Here is a 21,843-nt window from a genome sequence, read left to right on the forward strand (position 1 = left end):
AATGAAAACAGCTACCTCACTAAATCCTAGTTTCCCAATCTTTAATTTACCTCATAAGAAAAAAAATCTTTCTGATCTGGAAATAGAAAATGTAAATTGATCTAAGTTTTACTGGTATTGAAGGACGGATTTTGGAAGAAACAGAGAAAGACATTAGGTATATCTGATCAAAGATAGCTATATTTTGCAGCTTAGATTCTTACAATTTCCGAATCAGTGCTGCTGTTCAGAATCCTCTGTCTCCTTCTAAGGTATTCTTTTCTCCAATGGCCTAATAGAAAAGTATATGTATATATATATATACACATATATACATATATATATATACAGCTATCTTTAGAATTTTCCCACTCTTTTCTTTTTTCTTCTATATGTCTTCCAGGAAAGAAAAGGAATTATGCTCAAGTTTTCCTTGGCCTAAATTCTGTTTACAGAAATGCACACAGTAGTGCCACCAGTCTGCCAGTAACAGTGAATGATATTAGTTGATTGTTAGAGACTTTCAAGCAGAAAAGGAAATACTATTTTTAGAAGAACATTTTCCTCACCGTTTCCTAGGAAAATACTATAAAATCATGGAACTGTAGAATGGCAGAATCTGAAAAATTAGCACGTTAATTGACATTTTACCTTACAAACGGAAATACTTACAAGAAAAAACTGCCCTTATCTAAAGTCGTGGTTTTCAGTAAATGCAAATTAATAACAGCAGAAAATCATTATTAGAAGTAATAGTCAGGCACTAATTGAAACTAGGATTTTTCCCTTTAGAGCTCAAAGAAAAAAATATTCAATGACTCTTTCTGTAGGAAAAGCTGTGGCATGGGGGAGAGGGCCTCAATCACATTACATTTTATTGCTAAGGACAGAAGATGTAACTCCAAGAATCATTCAAAATCTAGCAAAATATTCTGTCACTGTCACATCATATCTGATTGATGCAGCCAGAGGTCAGAGGATGTAGCTCTGAGGGAACTGCAGGTGAAAACATCCTACCTATGAACTGAAATAACATCACTGTAAATCCCCTGTAATTTCCCCAATGGAGCAGCTCTGAACCAAATTACTAGATGGCAGAAGGAAAAAACATATCTGTGATGTATTTCTAAACAAGAAAATTCTTCTACAAAGTCCAAAACAAAATACTTTTAAATCTTTCCTTCTCTCTGAAAAACACATTTAATACCATTGTAAGGTATTACAATGTAACAGTGCTTTCACAAGGTAAGAAAAAAAAGAAAGAAAAAGAAAAAGAAAAAGAAAAAGAAGAAAAAGAAAAAGAAAAAGAAAAAGAAAAAGAAAAAGAAAAAGAAAAAGAAAAAGAAAAAGAAAAAGAAAAAGAAAAAGAAAAAGAAAAAGAAAAAGAAAAAGAAAAAGAAAAAGAAAAAGAAAAAGAAAAAGAAAAAGAAAAAGAAAAAGAAAAAGAAAAAGAAAAAGAAAAAGAAAAAGAAAAGGAAAAAGGAAAAGGAAAAAGAAAAGAAAAAAGAAGAAAAAGAAAAAGAAAAAGAAAAAGAAAAAGAAAAAGAAAGAAAAAGAAAAAGAAAAAGAAAAAGAAAAAGAAAAAGAAAAAGAAAAAGAAAGAAAAAGAAAAAGAAAAAGAAAAAGAAAAAGAAAAAGAAAAAGAAAAAGAAAAAGAAAAAGAAAAAGAAAAAGAAAAAGAAAGAAAAAGAAAAAGAAAAAGAAAAAGAAAAAGAAAAAGAAAAAGAAAAAGAAAAAGAAAAAGAAAAAGAAAAAGAAAAAGAAAAAGAAAAAGAAAAAGAAAAAGAAAAAGAAAAAGAAAAAGAAAGAAAAAGAAAAAGAAAAAGAAAAAGAAAAAGAAAAAGAAAAAGAAAAAGAAAAAGAAAAAGAAAAAGAAAAAGAAAAAGAAAAAGAAAAAGAAAAAGAAAAAGAAAAAGAAAAAGAAAAAGAAAAAGAAAAAGAAAAAGAAAAAGAAAAAGAAAAAGAAAAAGAAAAAGAAAAAGAAAAAGAAAAAGAAAAAGAAAAAGAAAAAGAAAAATTTTTTTTCATATTTTTTCATATTGTACATTTCCAGGAATTATGTACTGTTTGCAATGGGAACACATATGAGGGGCTTCTACTTAAAGAAATATGAGACCACAAGGTAAATTCCAGCTTCCATTTGATCTCTCACTTTCACGGAAGAAAGTACAAGGTTATAACTGAATTATTTGTTGAAAATAAAATCCTTATGATACAAAGTTTTTTTTTTTTCTGTTAAAACTTTTGAGGGGATACTCTTCAGAAAACAAAATCTTAGAAAATACTATGACTTTCATGGAAGTGTGCAATAATGTAATACTTGAATTTTTACTGTCAGAAAAAAAACATGCACGGGATTTGGTGAAAAGATAAGGCTACATCCAATAAATAAGACTTCAAAATATGAAATAGTCAACAAAAATGTCCGCAACGTGAGGGAGTGATATTTTTTAAAGAAAGTTTGCTTAGAGAAAAATATTCATATATTCAAAATATTCTTACCTCTGGCAGCATTGGTTTATTTGCTGAGGAATGTCAGTAGCATTTTATATACCTAATAATAACAATTGACCAAGCTGAGTGGACTTTTAGGTATCTTGCAGCTATCCTGACCCCAAATGGAAAGGTACAGTGGATGAGAGAAGAGTAAGGTTTTGCAAATTCCCAATTTCTTCCACTAAATAGGTTCAAGATCTTTGGCAAGTCACTAAACTGCCCTGTGCTATACTGCTCCCATGGGGTATGTTGCAAAACATGGGCACAGACACCTGTTGATAAAATGCTAAATATAACTGCATTAGTTCAGGTGTATTATTGGCTTACTTGCCTTTGTGTAGCAGTCTTAGGAGAGATGTCTTTGGCTAGCAGAGTAGGGACAGTGCCAGTACAAATTAGGCACTATTTTTCAAAGAGCTTCTACTCTGGCAAAATTGCGCCAAGATACTGTATTTTAAAAATTAGCACGTAAATTGCACAGACAAGTGTTGCAATAACTCTTTAAATATGCAAAGCAGATTGCATATGTGCTAATATGCTTGAGCAGGACCTTTAGACAGCCATCCAGCCCACTTGGTACAAAAGACACTGATGGCTATTTTTAAACTGCTGCCCTGTCAAGGTTAAACTAGTCCATGTTACAGGGTATATATGTGGAGGGATATAAAATAATACATTGAATATTCAGAGTTTGAAATAAATACTCTTTCAAGACACAAGCTCACAAAATCATCAGCATTCACAATGTTAAATTGTTATAACCGTGTTACGTCTAAAATGAACAAAAAAACAGTATTCTTTGTGATAGATTAAAAAAAAAAATAGTGCAAGCTAACTTGACAAAGATCCTTAATTGGAACACTTACCCTCCCTTTCACATATACACAAATACATTTCCTGGGAGAGGACGAATAGTTAGCACCTCTGAGGATTATGTTATAATTCTGTGCAAACCAAGCTTTCGGTTGAGAGAGAGTATTTTACTATGGTCAGCACAGCTCCAGATAGAAAAAGGAGGGTTAACTCTCACACCTCTTGTGACCATCCTCTCAGAAGCTACAATAGGTAATGAGAAATGTCAAGTCCTAAGATCAATGAAATTTCAGGCTCTAGGGACACAACAGGAATAGCATTGATCCTTTTAAAGAACACCAGTCAGAGGGTGAACGTAATATATTGCACAGAGAGGCTCAAGAGGATAAGCGGCCAAGTCCAACATACTTACCTGACAAAAAATTCAATCAACTTTTAGCACAAGCTGCCTACCCTCCTTCTTTTCTTTCATGCAGAAGTCTGATTCCAATTAAAGTGTGCAAATTAATTTTTATCACTTCCAAATTAGTTTCTGAATTTGTGTCTGTTTCAGATGAAAGCATCTGTCCCTCACTTTTCTGCAATTCTGTCATCTACTTTGGTATCTGTTCAAAGACTCTGAGATAATTCTCATTTTCAATGTCACTTGTTTCAAAGAGACATTCAATAAAGCAATCATAAAGTATAAAAATAAAACAACTATAACGATACATGTTGAACTCCAGGGCATATCATGTATTCTCTTTGCTCCTTTTTATGATGACTAATACAGTTGCTATGTGAGAATAAATTTGTATACAAATTAGCATTCAGCAAAAACAAATCCCTACATATCACAAGAGAAAAAAAATATCAAAACGCAAATCGTCAAACTACATACCAATAATTTTTCTATTCAACCTCTTAGAACTGCAAAGATTTACATTTGCCAGATCATTTAAAAGAATTAAAATAAGTAAACGATGTCCTTTGTATGTGCTGTCTTCCTAAGAGAAAACAGATTCCTTTCACTCTTCTCTCAACTACAGTAGATTTATATTATCATCAACTTAATAAGGTGCAGATTCAGATTACCTATTTCAGATGGCCAGTTTTGGCTTAGAAAGTAGTTATCTGACCCTGGCAGGATGACTAAGCTTCATTCAATTCAGTGTTTGTCCCAGTGGTGGTACTTACCTAAGTAACACTAAAGAAATAAGAGGAGGCTTAAACATATGTAAAAACATAAAAAACTGCATCCAGCTCCCCCTCATTCTATGGGAATTCATGCCATATCTTTCCGGGAGCATCTCCAGGCATCAGTCTCTAGTCTATGCTAGAAAATGACATTTTCTATCACTGCTTTTGGTGCTTAGCCATGAAGCTTATATAGCCATGAAGCCAATTTTGGTTGGACCAGAGAAAGGACAACTAGGAAGATTCACCCTACATACTGTTATTGAAGGTATGCAGTTTTGGTTCATGATTTCTTGATTTATCTCTATTTTCATCCAAACATTATGTCATAGAACACCCATAAACAGAAGTAGAGAAAAAAAATTTGCTTTCTATCAAAGCTGAAGGTTCACAGGGGCCCACTCCCACATTAATTTATAGTCTGATAGTCAGCATATGCTTGTGAATATGGGAATGTGGGTTTGAATTCCTCCTGTCTCTGGAGGCTAAGAACTTAGTCTCTGACTTCCTGGACAAACATTCTAACCATAAGGTTATTATGCAGGCTATTTTTGAAAGCTAGTCCATGGAAAACATTGTATTTAAAATCTGGCAAAATTTCACCCTTCTCACAGTCTGTAAAATAACTGTGACAAGTGTAAACTGAACCAGAAACTCCTTTCTGATATATAGTGAAGCAGAATAAAAGTGATAACTTAATAAAAACATTGTTTAGAAAAGAAATCTATTAAAATTATAAGGAAGCCCACCATGCTCTCATAGGCAAGTTTCCAACAACTGAGCTGGAGCAGCCACTTGCAAGAGTCTCATCCAAACAATAGTTTTTCTCTATTCTCTTTAAATCAGTGCTGGTCCTGTATTCCCCACAGGCACAGCTTGGGTCACCCCCTGAGCACAAGCCAGCACAGGTTGCTCCCCAGAGAGCTCTATGTGAGTCCGGCAGGTTGGATTCTTGACATATGTGTAGTTTAGTAGAGAATGATTCAAATTCATGGATTATGGAGTATGGAATTTTAGTAGAATTGTCAAGGAGTTTATTCTGACTATTTTTTTGCCCCAGGGTGTTCCACAATAAACAATTGTGATAGCTATGTTTTCTACCGAAATAGTACATATATTTTCCATACGAATGTTGAACTATACAAACCACTTAGGACTGGGGGATTGCTTCACCCCCACAACCCCCCCCAACATTTTCTGAAACAACTAAAGTTCCTTTTAGTAATTGGATGCACTGAAGCTGAAATCGATAATTAACTGTCTTTCAGCTTAAAAGATCATTATAGAGTCAAGCACCTAACCCAGATAATTACTATACCTGACATTTTTCTTTGAATTCTCCACCTTCTTACAGTCTGTGATATAAAATACCTTATCTGTGTCTCCAGATGACAGCTTTTAAGAAACTAATCCTTCCTTTTTTTTTTTTTTTTTTTTTCCCCTGAAAATATCATCTACATCTTTCTGGAAATTCATTCTAAAGATGTTAACTAATTGGATTTGACCTACAGTGAACATCTCACTTTCATTTTTCCTACAAGATAAGTCCTAATCTTCTACCAGTAAATACTGAAGAAGAATAGATTAGGAAATGTTTCTTTATAAAACTACTTCAGTGGCTTAACCTATGAAAAACTTTAAACCTATCTTTGAAAGGGATTGTTGAGAATGCTTCACTCCTGAAAATTAATATCACAGAATCATAGAATGGTTTGGGTTGGAAAGGACTTTTAAAGGTCATCTAGGCCTCACCCCCTGCCATGGGTAGGTACATCTTTCACTAGATGAATATGGGAATTGGCTTTATATGGGGAATCAGTCATACAACAAGCTATCATTTCTGTTCATGGTATGGAACAGGGCTTGGTAGTCATTACTTTAGCAGAAAGATTTAGAAACTGTAGAAGTTTTAAAATGCAGAAGGCCCTTCATGCATATAATCACTACTGTGATCTTACTAGTGTATGCTCATGGAAAGTCAAAATGTCTGTTGATAAGGATATGTTTACAACACATGAAGTTCTGGTTATAATACAGTACTAGTACATACCCATGTTAAGTTTAATCCAATGAGTATAGATAGCAATAACAGTGTTGAAAACCCTATTCTTCAACATGAGTCTTCAACATGTTTTCAACACCAGTAGTAAGTAATCTAACTGATATATTTGGAAGTTATCACAACAAACTTGGCTGTTAAATCTTCATGAGTGCTGATACCTGCGCCTGTGAGATTACATATTCCTGGACATGACTACCTGCAGCATAGTCTCCCATTAATCTGGGTATAAATCCTTTTCTTCAGAAAAAAGTGTCTTACCCATATAGACATAGTGATAGAGAGCAAAACATACAATTGGTTTTGTTTTCACTAACTTCTGTCAGCTGACTGATTATTCTTTCTTTTCATAAAATTACAAGTTCTCCAAATCACTTCCAAACCTACACCGTTACGATATTAAACTCGAGATTCCAGAATGTACCACCTTCTCATATTCAGATATGTTCACCATGACAAAAAGGTATCTGAAATAAAATAATACGCAAAAAAAGTGGAGAGATTTGTATCAGCTAGTAGGGAGATGCTAATGGCAAGGCTGTCTCAGCCCCACATAATAAAAGGAGGTAAAGGAGAAGTCTTTTCTTCAGTGAAAAGGATATTCAGATATTCAGATATTTTCTTCAGTGAAAGAAGAAAGCTCTTTTTTTTTTCTGACTCTTACTACAGAAATTACTAATACTTGATATGAATCACACAGGCATTCAAATAAGCAAAACGGCATCAAGCTAAATGGAGTGCATTGAAATGAAATTCCTCTTCAGACTGAATTTCTCTCTGTCTGAGAATTAAATGCTAAATAAGCCATGGAACGTACATATGTTAAAGAAATTTTTATGGCAACAAAAATTTATGTATTTTTTGCCTCCATTTTCTTGCTGTTATAAAAGCAAAAGAAAGTCAAGTGAGAAAGCAAGGCTTTTACTTGTCTCTCTTTTGGTCTGGTTACAGATAAATGGAAGAAAATGAAAAGATAAAAAATAAAAATGCTGCTGCCAAATTAAAAAAATAATTATTTTGTGACACATAAATAAAAACTTTCCGTGAAATATTCAGGTGAAGAAATACTTTCCCTTAGATGTCTGTAACTGACAGGTCTACAACTGCCTCCAGTCAGTACTTGAACCAGAGATCAAAAATGATGGTGATGGATTCTTCTATGCTTATCTAAAGAGGCAATATCATTGTGCTGAAAATAATTTTTAGAATTCAGAAACTCTGATTTAAATGAAAAATGTGGATAAATTTGGTGTACAAGACAGGACAAAAGGTGCTCTTGTCTTTAACTGTGGTTACATTTCTGGCTTGGATGAAGGGTCCGTGTAAATTAGTAGTGTACTTCTATAAGTAGCCTTCTAAATATGCATCTCTAAGTATCCTGTATGACTTAATATCATTATTATTGTGTTCCATTCACTCTGCAAAGCACTATTAGTCTCCTGCAAATGAAATGCAAACTCTTTCCAACATTTCATTGTTTTTCTATTTTTATTCAGTCACATTGCTTCTTCAAAGGTTTGCTTACTATAGAAAGACCTTTCTCAAAGAGACATTTAATTCCAAGGCATGTGAGACATTCCTTTTTTGAAAAGGCAAGCAGCTGATATAGCATGCTGTAGTACAAACGGAATACATTAAAATGCCAAAAAAGTATTTCTGGGTAAAGAAAAATCAAAATATAGTGATATACATTCTGTCACTTAAAGGCCATAACCATCTTGTTCTAGTTCATGATGACATGATGCTATAAGTGATAAGCAATTATGAATTTAGCAATTACTCATATTATTATTTGTCACCACGCACAAACTGTTTAAACATTCGTTTTGGCTAGTACTCTATGAATTGCTTAGCATGTGGCACTCTTCTTATTCCAACTTTCAACCTGTAAGTCAAATAGTTGATTTGTTTGGTAGTATCTTTTGAACTTAATAGAAGGAACTCCAAAAATGAATAGGCATGGCAGAGGAGCTCTCAAGAAGGAGTTTTTTGCAGGATGTACTTACTGCTATTTGGATTGTCACCTATAATATGATGTCGGCCACTCCAGTACCAAAGCAGCAAGGTAGCATCACGAGACCCAGACACGATGTAGCAATCACCACCAATATAGGACTCTGATCTGGCAAGGCAAGTAACGACATCCCAGTGGCCGAAGACAATCTGAGTTAATTTTCCTGGTGAGAATGCAAAGTGATAAAAATTCAGGTTTTCTGAACATTTGCATTTTTGCATAACCCATTTATTAATAAAAATTCTGTTCAAATTTAATTTTTGCCTCATATCTCTTAGAGTTCACTACATGTTACAAGATTAAAAAATCACAAAGACTTATTTTTAAGACAAGAAAACTTATTTTTTTCTCTTTTTCTACTCCTTTTGAGGTCTGTGCCCTGTGTCAATCCACTGTCTAAGCATTATCTCTGAAAATCAAGTCAGTGCTGCAGCCGCTGAATATTAAGTAGAGTTACTGCTCCATCAGTATTTAAGCAATGGTGTTAGCATATTATTGTGAGCTTCATGAATGAATAAGACAGTATATGAACTTTTCCATCATTATCTCTTTCTTTCCAATATTGAAACCAGTTTTTAGCAATATATTGAATATTAGGCTAAGCCATTGGACAAAGGAACAGCTACCAGTGGAGGCTATGCAACTTCCTTTCTTAGGGAATAAAATAAATAGAGGTAAAACCAATACAGCCATTAAAATATTGTAACTAAAGTTTTGGTTGACCCTTTTGATATAATCAGTGCATTTGAATATAACTGGGGTTTGAAAAGTTTCCACTAAGAAAATTGCTTGCCTTTCTGTTCCCTATTAAATCTTTCATCTTAAAAAAAAAAAAAAAAAAAAAAGGAAAAAAAAAAAGAGGAAAAAAAAGAGGAAAAAAAAAAGAGGAAAAATAGCATCCTAAAGCTATTATGCTCAGATAATAATGAAGGATTAACAAACTGCTCTTCATCATTTATTGAGGGGTAAGCACAGGCATTAGATATGGTAGTATTATGACAATCCTCCACTTTGTGACCTAAGAAGAAACAGGTGGTTGTATTCAGGGTCACCTGTTTCTGTAGAATAAACTCGAAAACTCTTGTCCCAGAAACCACAGATAAGAATGTAGCGATTATCTGCTGTGACCACGAAGCAATGTGCATTGATCTGGATGCTCTGATCCACCAGGTCTGTGATCTGCCGTTTGTTCACACCAGAGTTATTGGCTGTAACGAAATGCAAAACACATTTTACAAGCAAGCCATTCCAACACCTTCCTGTCATCCACTTACAGGAGAAAATGAATACATTTAACTTTCAATGAACTGTGAATTTGTTGTTGAGTAAGCATTTTGAATATGAACATTTAGAGCTGTCTATATGGATGTCAGAAATACAAAATCATTGTGAGATTCTTGGTTTCCTTTTGAATAAGACAAAGGATTTTACAGGTGATGACAATTTCTTATAAACTGCCTGATTCACTGTATAATATGTGGCAATATTTTAAGTGCTCTGATGAAGAACTCTTCAAAAACAAATTGAACTACAGGAAAGTGATGGAAGTCCATTTAAATTACCAAGTCAATGCAAACAATACAGCAGACTCAATTCTTGTCAGTTGGTACCTTGTCTACAGAAAATACCCCAGCTTGTGTTGCGTGACACTTACATCCCCTATACCTGCAGCCACTTAACCGGATCAAAGACAAAGATAAGGATTCAGCCAATGAAGCTGTTTAAATCTAATGTGCATTTTAATCACTCTTCTCGTCTACTCACCAAAGAAGGAGCCAGGCCATGGACAGTAGTGTTAAAATAGGTAATGCCACTTGGAAATTAACACAGACAAAGGGAAAATGAATGGTTCCTACAGAATCCAACCACCCTGTATGTCAAGTGGATCTGTTAGGAGTGACTGGGAGTAATCAACTAAAGTACTCTTTGCTTTTCATGACACTACAGGCAGGATTTGGAAATACAGTAAAGGTATGTTCCTTCTCATTGAATCTTAGCTTTATAAGACTTCAGTATATAATCTAAGTTAATTACCTACACTCCTTCTATACTCATTGTAGAGAGAGATATCATTTCACATGGCAAGTCGTTTCATGCTGTAATAGCTGTCCCAGGGCCAGACAACTCCAGAGGAAAGTTTCTCTTCCTACAGCAGCTATGGAGGGGAATCTTGACAACCAACTTCAGATAATTGAAGTTAGCTGAGATACAACTCACTCTGACAGACATGTTTCCTCCTACCATAGGAACATGACTTTATGCATATAATACTCTGAAATTTCTTTTGTCCCTGGTTTTTGGTTATTATATATAAATTGCTCTCAATTGCATGAAATAACAGACTCAACAACCAACCAAACAACCCCCCAACCCCCCCAACTATTTTAAATTTGCTTATAGAAGTTACTGCCATATTTATGTACATTCCAAGAGCACAAATGTAAATTACCAGACCCTCTGTGGCCATCCACTGAAAGATAAATTACTCAGATTTCCAGAACAGGTAGGTGCAATAGTTGTTCCCTAGCTTTTGAGAGGAAAATCTGAAGAGAAAACCATTGTCATTATATATGAGCAAATGAAGCATACAGAAGGAGAAAGTTAAATCTCCTGAGCTACTTGTATGTATATAAATCTTTCAACCCCAGATATTGACAGGTGGAAAAAGGAACTTTTCATCTGGAGATGTTTAAAAATACATTTTTTTTTCTCACTGATGCTTCAAAATTGGCTCTAAGAACCTTCTCTATCCACAATTTCTGTCTCAAAAGATATACCTACTAAGAAAAAGAAAAAAAAAAAGACAAAGCAAACAGTTGCAATTAAAGAGAAATATTGCCAATTATAAGGCCAGTAATGTCTCTTAATAACACTCTAATAATTTTGGCTGTTTCTTATTTCTAAAAATATTTAATTTTCTCAAATATTTTTAGATTTAACAGATACAATCATACAACAATTTAAAATCTGATCTTTTCTTTATTAGTTTAGTAATCCCTATTTAAAAAAATAATCCCAATAATGAATGGAAATAAAGAAGTCTACATCTGCACTGATATACGTAGTTGTTGTAAGAAATGACAATCTGTGAACTCTACCAGACCCTCATATTTTATTTTATTAATCTGACCTGATAAGAGAACAGAATTATAAATATGGGCTGACAATGTATTTGACTTAATTGGTTGTTTCTTAAATACCAATTGCTGGTGATATTAATAATAAATAGCACTCATGTAATTCATTCAGCATCAATAGTTAATGCTTTTAGTTTTCTGGGACTGACAAGAATAAATATTTTCCTATCTTCCACGTTAAATGAAGCATAATATACAAATATAGCTTAATCAATAATTCTTGAAAATACCATTTTCAAATATATTGCTACATTTTCATCTTGACATACCGATCAATGGATCCATTTCAATTGGAAGATGGTGGGCTTGATCCAAAGAGTATCCTGGGGCTCCCCGAAGGCCTAAACATGAAAGAAAGATAAAGCACACAGGCAATCAAGCGATCTTGTTGCCTGATTTTTTTGTATGATTTTTCTAGGTTTAAAACTGCATTGTGGGATTATATATCCAAATAAATATGTAGCTTCTTATTATTTCTTGTTGTATGAATCTTTTAAGTTCCCTTCCTCTATGCCACAGAAATATGGATTTGTTTACTCTTTGGTTATGTAATAGAAATTTTAGGTTTATGAATGCTAATTTCATTATGATTTCTGCAGATACTAATATTCATTAAATAAATAATTTAAAATAGTCCAAGATCATTTTGTTACATTGGAACACTGGGTAAGATCTAATAAGAGCACAGAAAAGAAAAATAACTGGTTTAAATTGTGTTATGAGTTTCTTACATAGTGAAATCTATGTGACAGAAACTTGGACCTTTTCATAGATTTATCTAGTGTTTTTTACTGGGAAATTGTGGGCTACAGTAAATTTGATGTAATTATTCTTACTAGTTCTATCCTGAGCAGTCCTTAAGCTTTTCATAAATGAACCAGGGGCTACATATTTAGTGTTATGTGCTCTCAAGAAAATAGAGCGTTGATCTGGCTCTTCTGAAGACTTTCCCCATTGTATGAGTCACAACGGTCAAAAATTTTTGTCAAGAACTGCCATGTTGCACAAGAATATCCTCCATAAGGAGAGATGCAGAGTTCTAGATAACAAATTCCAAGTACAAACTGGTGATTGAAATTGTAATGTTCTTGGTCCTCGTGCTGTTTAGTTCATATTTCTAGCTCTACTGCTTTCAGTAGATCAAAGATAATGATATCTGATGAGTTTGAAGATGAGGTGAAGTGCTGTATTTTATATGATGTCTCTCTGGATTCCAAGTTAGAAAGAATTGCAGTGTGAGGGCACTTGAGTGGATAAACCCTAATATAGGTTTGAAAAATATATGGTCTCCTGACTCTGGGTGAACAAAAATGCCAATGAGCACAACTTTTACTAGTTGCAAAAGTTTCTGTGTTATATTACACATCGGGAACTCTCCACCAACAACCCCTGTATTCAGTAATAATTTTTATTTTCTACTAAAACACCCCTCCTCAAACTTCCCTTTCTCCTTCCCTCATTTCTCTCTTCTTTCAAAACCTAACCAGCTTGGAACAGATCTTTACTGGTACTTGCTTAGACTCATTTAATTCTACTGTGGGATGGGCCTGTAAATGCCTTTGTCTGTGTACAAACTCTTAAAGCTCTACATACTACATCCTACAACAGTAACAGTGGCTTGTGTATAGATTTCTGTAGGCGAACTTGTCCTTTATGCTAGAGTTGTGACTTATTAAAATAATATTATGGTAATACTAGAAAACTGATACCCTATCCTGGAACAGTCTCTTGCAAAATAAAAGACTTTGCCAAGTGAGATGTAAAAGTTAAGAACATCACCAGAACGAATTTTGATTTTCCAAACAGCTTTGCTTTCCTGTCTCTTCTTATTACAATATATTCAGAAAGTATTCCTCTCTTTTAAATTTATACCAGAGCTTTTCAAATGGTGTGAAATTTAGTTCATGACGTGAATTCTGCATTTTTTCAACGTGACTTATGTTTTCCAAATTATATCTGAAAAACTAAAACCCAAGTCACATGCATTGTAAAGGCCAACACAACTTCTACTAAAGTAGATGGCTTCCCTAAACAACAGTTGCTAAGGAAACTCTTGAAATTCAGAGCACTACAGTCTCGGTGACCTTGACTCCCTCACAATAAAGTATGGGTAGGAATTTGGGCGATCCCTCATGCAATAGTCTGGATGAGAAAGTGGATTGGAAAGTATTAAATGAGCCTCCTCAAATAGAGGAGATGTTAGTGATGATGCATACAGCATACTTTGGCAGCATCCCTGAAAAAAAAAGGGGAACTAATTAAAGATTAGACAAACAATGCTAGTCAAAAGAGTACCAAAATGCTAGTGGGCAGCTTCTGTACTTCTGAAACGGTTTTGACTTTGTGTTCTTCTGTTGAGGACAACTATGTTAATTTTTTTTTCTTAGTTTTTCCTTTTATTTTTAAAGAAATGGGTAAAACATGAAGTTGCACCTGGTGGAGTTATCAAAAATTCATGGATCTGTGAAAGGTAATCAGATATCCTCTTCTGTTCTGTTCCTGTTGTATTCTCTAAACCACCATGCAAAGTTTGTTGGAAAAAAAATAATAGGAACATTCTGAATACATGTGAAATTTTAATATCCATGCTAAAATTATTTAAAAAGTCAGAATAAAATTCACGTTAAATCTTATATTACTACTCAAGAGTTTAGAGTGTTAGTAACTTTACTTGCCTGGATAATTCCTCTAATGCATCCCTGTAAGAGAATTCCCATTCATTCCTCTAAATATGACTTGTAACACTACCAGACCTTGGCCAGCATTGTGCAAAAAAAGGTGGGATCTATTTCACCTGACTTTAATTATTTACTGAGATGCTTACATTTAAGGCAGTGATATCCCTAGATAATCTCAAAATCATTTATTTCTACCAGAAATAGATAAATCTTACAATTTCCCCTCCAGAATGGCCTACTTCTGTCCAGGGGTTCTGCTGTGCTGGAAGAGGGGAAGATTTTTTTTTTTTTCCCTATCCTGACAAAGCTTGCGAACCAGCTTCTGAGTCACACTCTTAAATATGAGGCAGCTTCTTGTTTTTCTCAGATGATAAGAAATGTTCAAAAGTTTCCATGTGCTTCAGCATAAGTGCTGTCAGAGCAGAACGCTAGCTTAGAAAATGAAACCGGTTCATTCCTGAGTAGGCAGCAACTCATAGCCCTACCACTTATTAAGCAATGCCTGGGACAACCTCAGCACTTGCATCTCTAGATGAGGAGGCAGGACAGTCCTAGGGGCAAATGGAAGGCTGAGCAGATGGACTGGAAAGGAAATTTGGGATGACCCCAGTGAATGGACTTTTGAGGGGGAAAGAAGAAACTTCTCTTCAGAATAGTTCAGTGTCTGACCACTTAGGCTTGCTTTGGGTCCCACATTAACCCAGGGAAAGGCCTGAAATCTCTCTCCAGCAGCAGACAGTGATGTACACTCTGTAACATGCCAGTATGGATTCCTGAAACGTGGGACATATTAATATAGGCTGTGTCAAGAACAGCAGCACTCTTCTGAAAAACTTTATATCAAAGGCTGATCCCGATGTAACCACAAATCGATTAGCTGCCATGGTGATGTGCTGCTGTTAGGGAGAGTGTTTCCAGGAATGACACCAGAGAAAACGGAAGCTTTGATTATTTGACAGAAGCTAGAATAAACGGTAAGTTTTCTATGTATTTGTGAACAGGCAAGTGAGTGAGATTAACCCACATCTAGCTGACCTCCACTCAAAATTAAAAGCTGCAGCGGTAAGATCTTTCCTTTTGAATGAAAGGCACCTGTGAGAACCTACCTACTGTGTTGTGCCACCGGTTGACTGCAAACAGCCTGCTGCAGGTGACAGTCACCACGGCAGGAATGGTCAGGTGGGGCAGCGTGTTGGCTGCCACGTGTGTGACGGGGGAATTTGATGGAAACTTCAGCACCATTATGACATCCTGCTGCATCTGATCTTTAAACATGAGGGGGCTCTGTGGAAGGAAACACTGTTGAGTAGAAAGGAGAAGAGAGCAGAAGAAAACAGAAGGGATAACACAATTAGTGAGGAGGTCTGAGGGAAAACGAGGTTAAAATAACGAGTAGGCAAGCATGTGCACATACAGGGAAAACAACGCTACCTGTGCATCTACACTAGTGATGGAGGAGAGCAAGATCAGAAGCTAATATTGGATCATTACATGAGGACAAGTAGAGAATAGGGATGGTAAGGGTCCACCAGGTTATCATTACAGGACACAAAATGACTGTTAGCATTAATTAATATAAAATTGAATATAAAATGAAACAACAGTTAGTATCCATATAACAGAGATATGAGCCAAATAAAAGAGTCAGTTCATCTATTGGTAAATCATAAATATAAATGCTATTACCTACAGTGGTTGAAAAAGGAAATTTTAAGAGGGACTCAAATTTTCAGATTTAGATTTTTTTTTCAGATATTTAATTTTTTCTTAATGAATTCTCGATACGAAATGCACCATTTCCAGACATTAGCAGACACTTTAATTCTGTGAAAACCTTATACTTATTAGGGAGTCTAAGCAATTATAAATCATTTTGATGATTCTACAGGAGACGTGTTCTTTTCACAGACAGTAGCACTGTTATCATGTGAGATTATACAAAGTACTGTTTTTAATGTTAGTGTTTTCAACCATTGTTATAACAAATAGAATTATTTTTATAAGTTCAAATAGTCCTTTTTGTTTATCACTTTAAATTGTTATTCAACATATATTATCTATAAATAAAAATCTTAAATCTATGGAAAATATAATGTACATTTGACATCTACATATCGTAATAACATAGCTAACATTTCCAGATCAATTCCCACTATGATAGTCTGCAAGCAGAGAGAGAGATTTCCTTGTAGATAGATGAAACAATTGAAATTACTGTATGTATTACTCTTCATTTACAAAGCTTAAAATAAAATATCTAGCTTTAAGCATTTAATCAAAAGCACTGAGGGGCAGAGATCTGTCTCCTTCAGTCTGACTATTTTGTATAATTATTCACATGAAGCACATGCAAGTGTGTTGGGAATGAATTTTGAAGTTCAAATTGAAATTAGAAATATGTACTGTATTCTTCCAAGGGAACAGACAGGAGGATTCCAGCACAATCTGAACTACATTACTCCATTTCTGTCAAGCAGGTATTGTTCATAAATCATTCCCTAACAATGTCTCCTTTAAAACAAAACAAAACAAAACAAAACAAAACAACATGCTCACTGTAAGAAAAGCCTGCAGTCATTCCCATTACTTGCAGAAATAAGAATGTAAATATGTATTTATGAAGTGTATGTTTATGAAGATAGGGCCTTTTAACACTGTATTAAACAGGAAAGTCAGTACTAAAGGAAGCTAAACCTACTCAAATTCCACCTTTCTCTGCTAAAGCACTGTGAGCTGTTTCCACCACAAGAAGAAAGTACAGCTGTATGGGCAACGGAGGGCATTAAAGTGTTGCTTAAATGGGTATTTGATGACCTATAACGAATCCTTGGGTTCAAAGGGAATGAATTCCCGGCCAGCAGCTATGTCTCACCAGGTGCATGGCGGAGCTCCGAGGTGGATGGGGCTCAATGAGCAACTGCGATGGCGTCTGTCCAAAGTTCTGGATCTGCGCCTCCATGGCCTGCGGGGAAGGGAGAGGGACTGTCATGAGCAATATGCATCAAGGAGAGAGGTCAACACACTCTGTGACAGTGCAGGCATATCCCAAGTCAGCCATGAAAAAAGTCCAGAAAATTCACCCGGTGCTCTCCTCCCAGGCTGCAGACTCAGCCAAGTGTTAGTATTTTGTAGACAAGCTCTGCTTCTGCTTTCAAGCATGCTTCAGTTACCCAACTAACCAGTCTCATTTCCAGTAACTGCCATTATATGTGAAAATGTTAACCTGTGAGGACATGCAGTTCAGGTCTTGAGAGAGATTTTTTTTTTTTCACTAAAAAGAACACATATACCTTAATAAAGTCCTTTGTAAGGAGGAAAGTATGAGGATCTCTAATAAAATAAGCCTCTGGAATCTTAAATGGGGGAAAAAAGCAAACTGAGAAGAAAAATGCATGTGTAAAATACAACAACAACAAAATAATTACTATTTCAATAGAGAAATAATTACTATTTCAATAACAACATTAACAAGTTAAAACAACAACAACAAAAATATGCCAGAAACAAATCTTGCCAGGCACATCGAGGCTACTGTAAAAATCTTTCCAAGTTGCATTCATTCACCGACTATTTTGTGCTTAATTTTGTTGTAACTTTTTCATGGGCTTTTAGGCTTCACAGTTTTGAAGTGAAAACAGTAATTCCAATTTATTTTTCGAGGCTTCAAGCTACTTTCAGAATAAATATAGAGTAACTCATTAAGGAGTAGAATACAGTCCAACTGTGAGGCTTCCACAGAAACAGTTCATTCAAACACAGATATATTTGAGATACATTCTTAAAAACTCTGGCAAAAGATTGCTGCTTGTAAAAGCAATACTGCTTAAGAACACTCATTTTTCAAACAGGTACTATTTCATTTGATCTTGTGCAATCAAGAGTAAAACATTCATAGAAAACAAAACTGGTGGATTTTGAAGTACACTATGTATTATGTACCTACCTATACACTGTGCCCTGCACACTGACACTTAAGATTTTTCTAGTGAGCTTTACGAATTTTTCATTTGCTACTGTACAGCAAATACGAAAAGAAAAAAAAAAAACAAAAAAAAACCCACGACTAACTTAGTAAATTATGTTATTTCTTTCAGAGATTAAATGGTAAGAAACACAATAAATACTTCATTATACTGGAGAATCCTTTCAATCTACATATTTTGTAATTCCTACAAACCAAATTGTGTTTTCCTGCACTCCACAGCATAGAAGCCAGAACAGATGTTAGAGAGAAATTTCCTGACAGGTCACTAGTGTTTACCACTTCTGATGACCTAGATTGACAGGTATAATGGAATACAGTTAAGAAATGTTTGACAAAAAAGGAAACTTATTTCAAAGTCCAGTAGGGAAGGACTTCCATGGTTTGTAGCCTAGCACATTTGATGATGTAATTATCCTGGTATAGGACATTTCTTGCTTCTTGACTAATTCAGGGCAGGCTTTAGTCTATAAGGCACAGAGTGCTTGCTTTCTGAGGAACTGGTGAGCATCTCAGTTTTTCAATATCAGTTACTGATGAATTTAAATCACAGAGTGATTTCATACAAAATCAATGTATTTGTGTGGGCATATGTGTGTAGTATGTTTGTACACACCTATACAGCAGCAGCATATGAACAGTCCCTATTTATATGCTATGCAGAAACCTTCACTCATGCTGACCCTTTTTTTACAGGAATATAAAATGCAGCTCAAATTGAAGTAACATTTTCTATTACGTTCAGTACTCTGTAACTGATTTTCTTAGTCATAAGTTTTCTTATAACTGAATTATAGTTGCTTGTGTATTTCAGTTTCAAAATGATGATGACTAATATCAACAATATTAGGCACGGCTTAATATATGCTTCCACACAGATCTGTCAATAATATTTTGAGAAAAATAATTTCCTTTTTTTTTTTTTCAAATAATTATCAAGGTTATTCCTTTAATTTTTAAAAGAATTCTGTGTTGAAATAAGAGTGTGAATTATATTTGGCAGCAATACCAAAACAAAAACCAGATCTTCCCCTACCACCCTTTAAGTGATCCCATAAATGATTCTTCTGTCCTCTTACAGGCACACTGAAATGAATTATTAATTTTTTTTAAGTGCAGCCCAATTCTAATTTACACATTTACTTTCATGTTGTCCAGTCTTGGCAAATTCTGATTGTTAGGCTATAAATTCTGCACACATTAACTTCTCTGCCTTTGTCTTCCATTCCAGGTAGATTTATGATAGTAACAAGGAAAGAGAAAGATGAGCAGAATACAATAATAAACCAGCATGAATTTTTCAGGTATACACTTCAAACACAGCTGTCAAAAGCAACTGTTATTTTACAGCTGAAGATGTCCTGGCACATATTCACGTATGTACTTTATGTGCCTACTCTTTAAAACATTTAAGTTAATGCCAACTCCTTCTGTAGCCAGAACAAATGAAGAATTAAGACCTTGATATTCAAGGAATATTGAATATTTTTGCTGGCTTGCACTTATGAGGACAACCCCCTCCCTTCCCACCCTGTGATCAGTAATGTTATCTTTTTCTTGCAAAAATACAGTTTGTAAAACTGACAACTCTTGGAAGTTTTAAAGAAAGTGAACAATGTTTCTTTAAAAATACCCATAATATTCAACTACTACACTGAGAGTACAGACTGCACAAGCCCACAGCTGCACACAGCTACAACTGTTATTCCTCTAGATTTCAAAACACTTAAAAAGGACAGAAAAACCTTGTCAAAACTTACAAAGAAGATAAACATAAGCATACAGAGATAAAGTGACTGTCCCAAGGGTATTTCTAATGCTGTGTCCTATCAGATCACTTGACATGAAATGAAAAGCAGGTACAGAACAGATCTGTGAATAATAATGTAATACATTGATTTGTTTACAAGAGGACTCTAGCTGTATGTGAAATTAATCTTAAAACTGGTAAGTGTACACCACAGTTTTTCTTGAACTGTAAATCATCAAACTTCAGATTTATTTGTCTTAAACATTTTGGTCTAATTAATCAATTCCTTTTCTCCCACCAGATCTTGAGTACCATGTGCAAAGTGCTACACCACTCCCTGAAACACACATTCTAGTCAATTTAACGCACATTTTAATAAAATGAAGTTTATTCTCATTTCACCTTCAAATGTCCTTCATGTACAAACATAATAAGCTTGGAATTCAGTGGCTGCCAGATTTAACGCTTTTGGAACAGCAAAATGGCAATTATATTAGTTTTCACTTTCTTAATAAGGTGTTGCAGGAAAGCTATTTAGCGAGCTGATTTGAGATTCCCTACTGTTTTTAATACACAGAAAATGAGATTTGTACTCCAGACACTTCAGGGAGTATCTGTTTGGATATGATCATGTATTGCAGAAAGATAAAATGGGCCTCAAATTATTACTTGATAATCATAGGTCTGAACAAGGAAAGAAAAATATCTGCAAACTAGATGGGAATTCAAAGTTTAAAGTGAGTACATCTCATATATCCTAATTTATGCAATCAAGGAAAATACATTTCATAGGACTTAATATTGGACATGTAATATGTAGAGACTCATATTCTGTGTTTACATACAATTTTGAACAAGACATCAATTCAAAAAAAAAAATCCAGTCTTATGAATGATACTACTCATACTAATCTTAGTTTCAATGAATAATATCCTAAATGTGTTTGCCTCAAAGTAAATTATTGTGTTCCATTTTTTTTATGTTTAAAGGAAGACTGCACATTCACAAGGATACTGGAATGCTCCTCTGTAGCCTGGAGGATCCATCCCTAGTGTCAGCTTTCCAAGGAATAAAGAGATAGATATGTCTTCTTTGCTTATAAAGTCTACTAAATTTTGGTGTTTTTATTTATTTATTTATGTATTTATTTATGTTTTTTTCCCTTCTATTTAATAATGCAGGTTGAAAGACACACAAATCAAGTGTGCCATTATATAATGCAAACAATAAATTTCTTTAGGTTTAAGAAAATTATTTCTTAGTGGTCAAAGGCAATGTCTCCAACAACAAGCAGCACAACCCAAGAAAAGCAGAGCTGCAGAGGAAAAAACTCAGTAGTAAGAATCTTATACTGAAACCATGCCCACTGCAGGGTTTTCCCACCAGGCTGGCTTCAGTGGGGGCTGTGGACCCCAAGTAGTGACTGAGCTTGGTCAGTGGAAGCCCTGGGGCACACCGCCTCTTTACCCTAGAAACCAGTTCACACACTCTAAATGAAAATGTGAGAATGTGAGTTTGTTTTTAACATAAGTTTCCTCCTAAAAGTTATTTAGAAAGGTGGGTAAAATAACAAAGGACTGTATTAATGGTCCATCTTAATTACAAACTCCCCTTTGCTATGAGAGGTTCATGGTGACCGCATAGCACAACAACCACAAAAACAGGAGCACTTTCACTTTGATTTATTTAAGAACAGATGAGAAGAAAGAAACTCCTAAAAGCAGACTGCATTGCAGATAGTAAGACAATACTTTTATT

At 34.6% G+C, this 21,843-nt stretch overlaps 1 protein-coding gene across 14 annotated transcripts in view; it reads right to left on the minus strand.

Moving 5' to 3' along the window:
* Nucleotides 1–21,843, minus strand: part of NBEA (neurobeachin) — a 520,716-nt gene that overhangs the window by 11,335 nt on the left and 487,538 nt on the right. For 9 of the 14 annotated variants that reach the window (XM_083801110.1, XM_083801112.1, XM_083801109.1 and 6 more), the window contains 5 exons: nt 17,225–17,314; nt 15,459–15,651; nt 11,944–12,015; nt 9,590–9,745; nt 8,530–8,700 (listed from right to left, as the gene is read on the minus strand). In XM_083801110.1, the coding sequence (XP_083657236.1) occupies nt 8,530–8,700; nt 9,590–9,745; nt 11,944–12,015; nt 15,459–15,651; nt 17,225–17,314 (682 nt within the window). Of the gene's footprint in view, nt 1–8,529; nt 8,701–9,589; nt 9,746–11,943; nt 12,016–15,458; nt 15,652–17,224; nt 17,315–17,343; nt 17,706–21,843 lie in introns of those variants that run through there. The other 5 variants (XM_083801105.1, XM_083801106.1, XM_083801108.1 and 2 more) reach the window with 3 other exon arrangements.

This window comes from Anser anser (assembly GCF_964211835.1).
Source record: "Anser anser genome assembly, chromosome: 1".
NCBI classification, from domain to species: Eukaryota; Metazoa; Chordata; class Aves; order Anseriformes; family Anatidae; genus Anser; species Anser anser.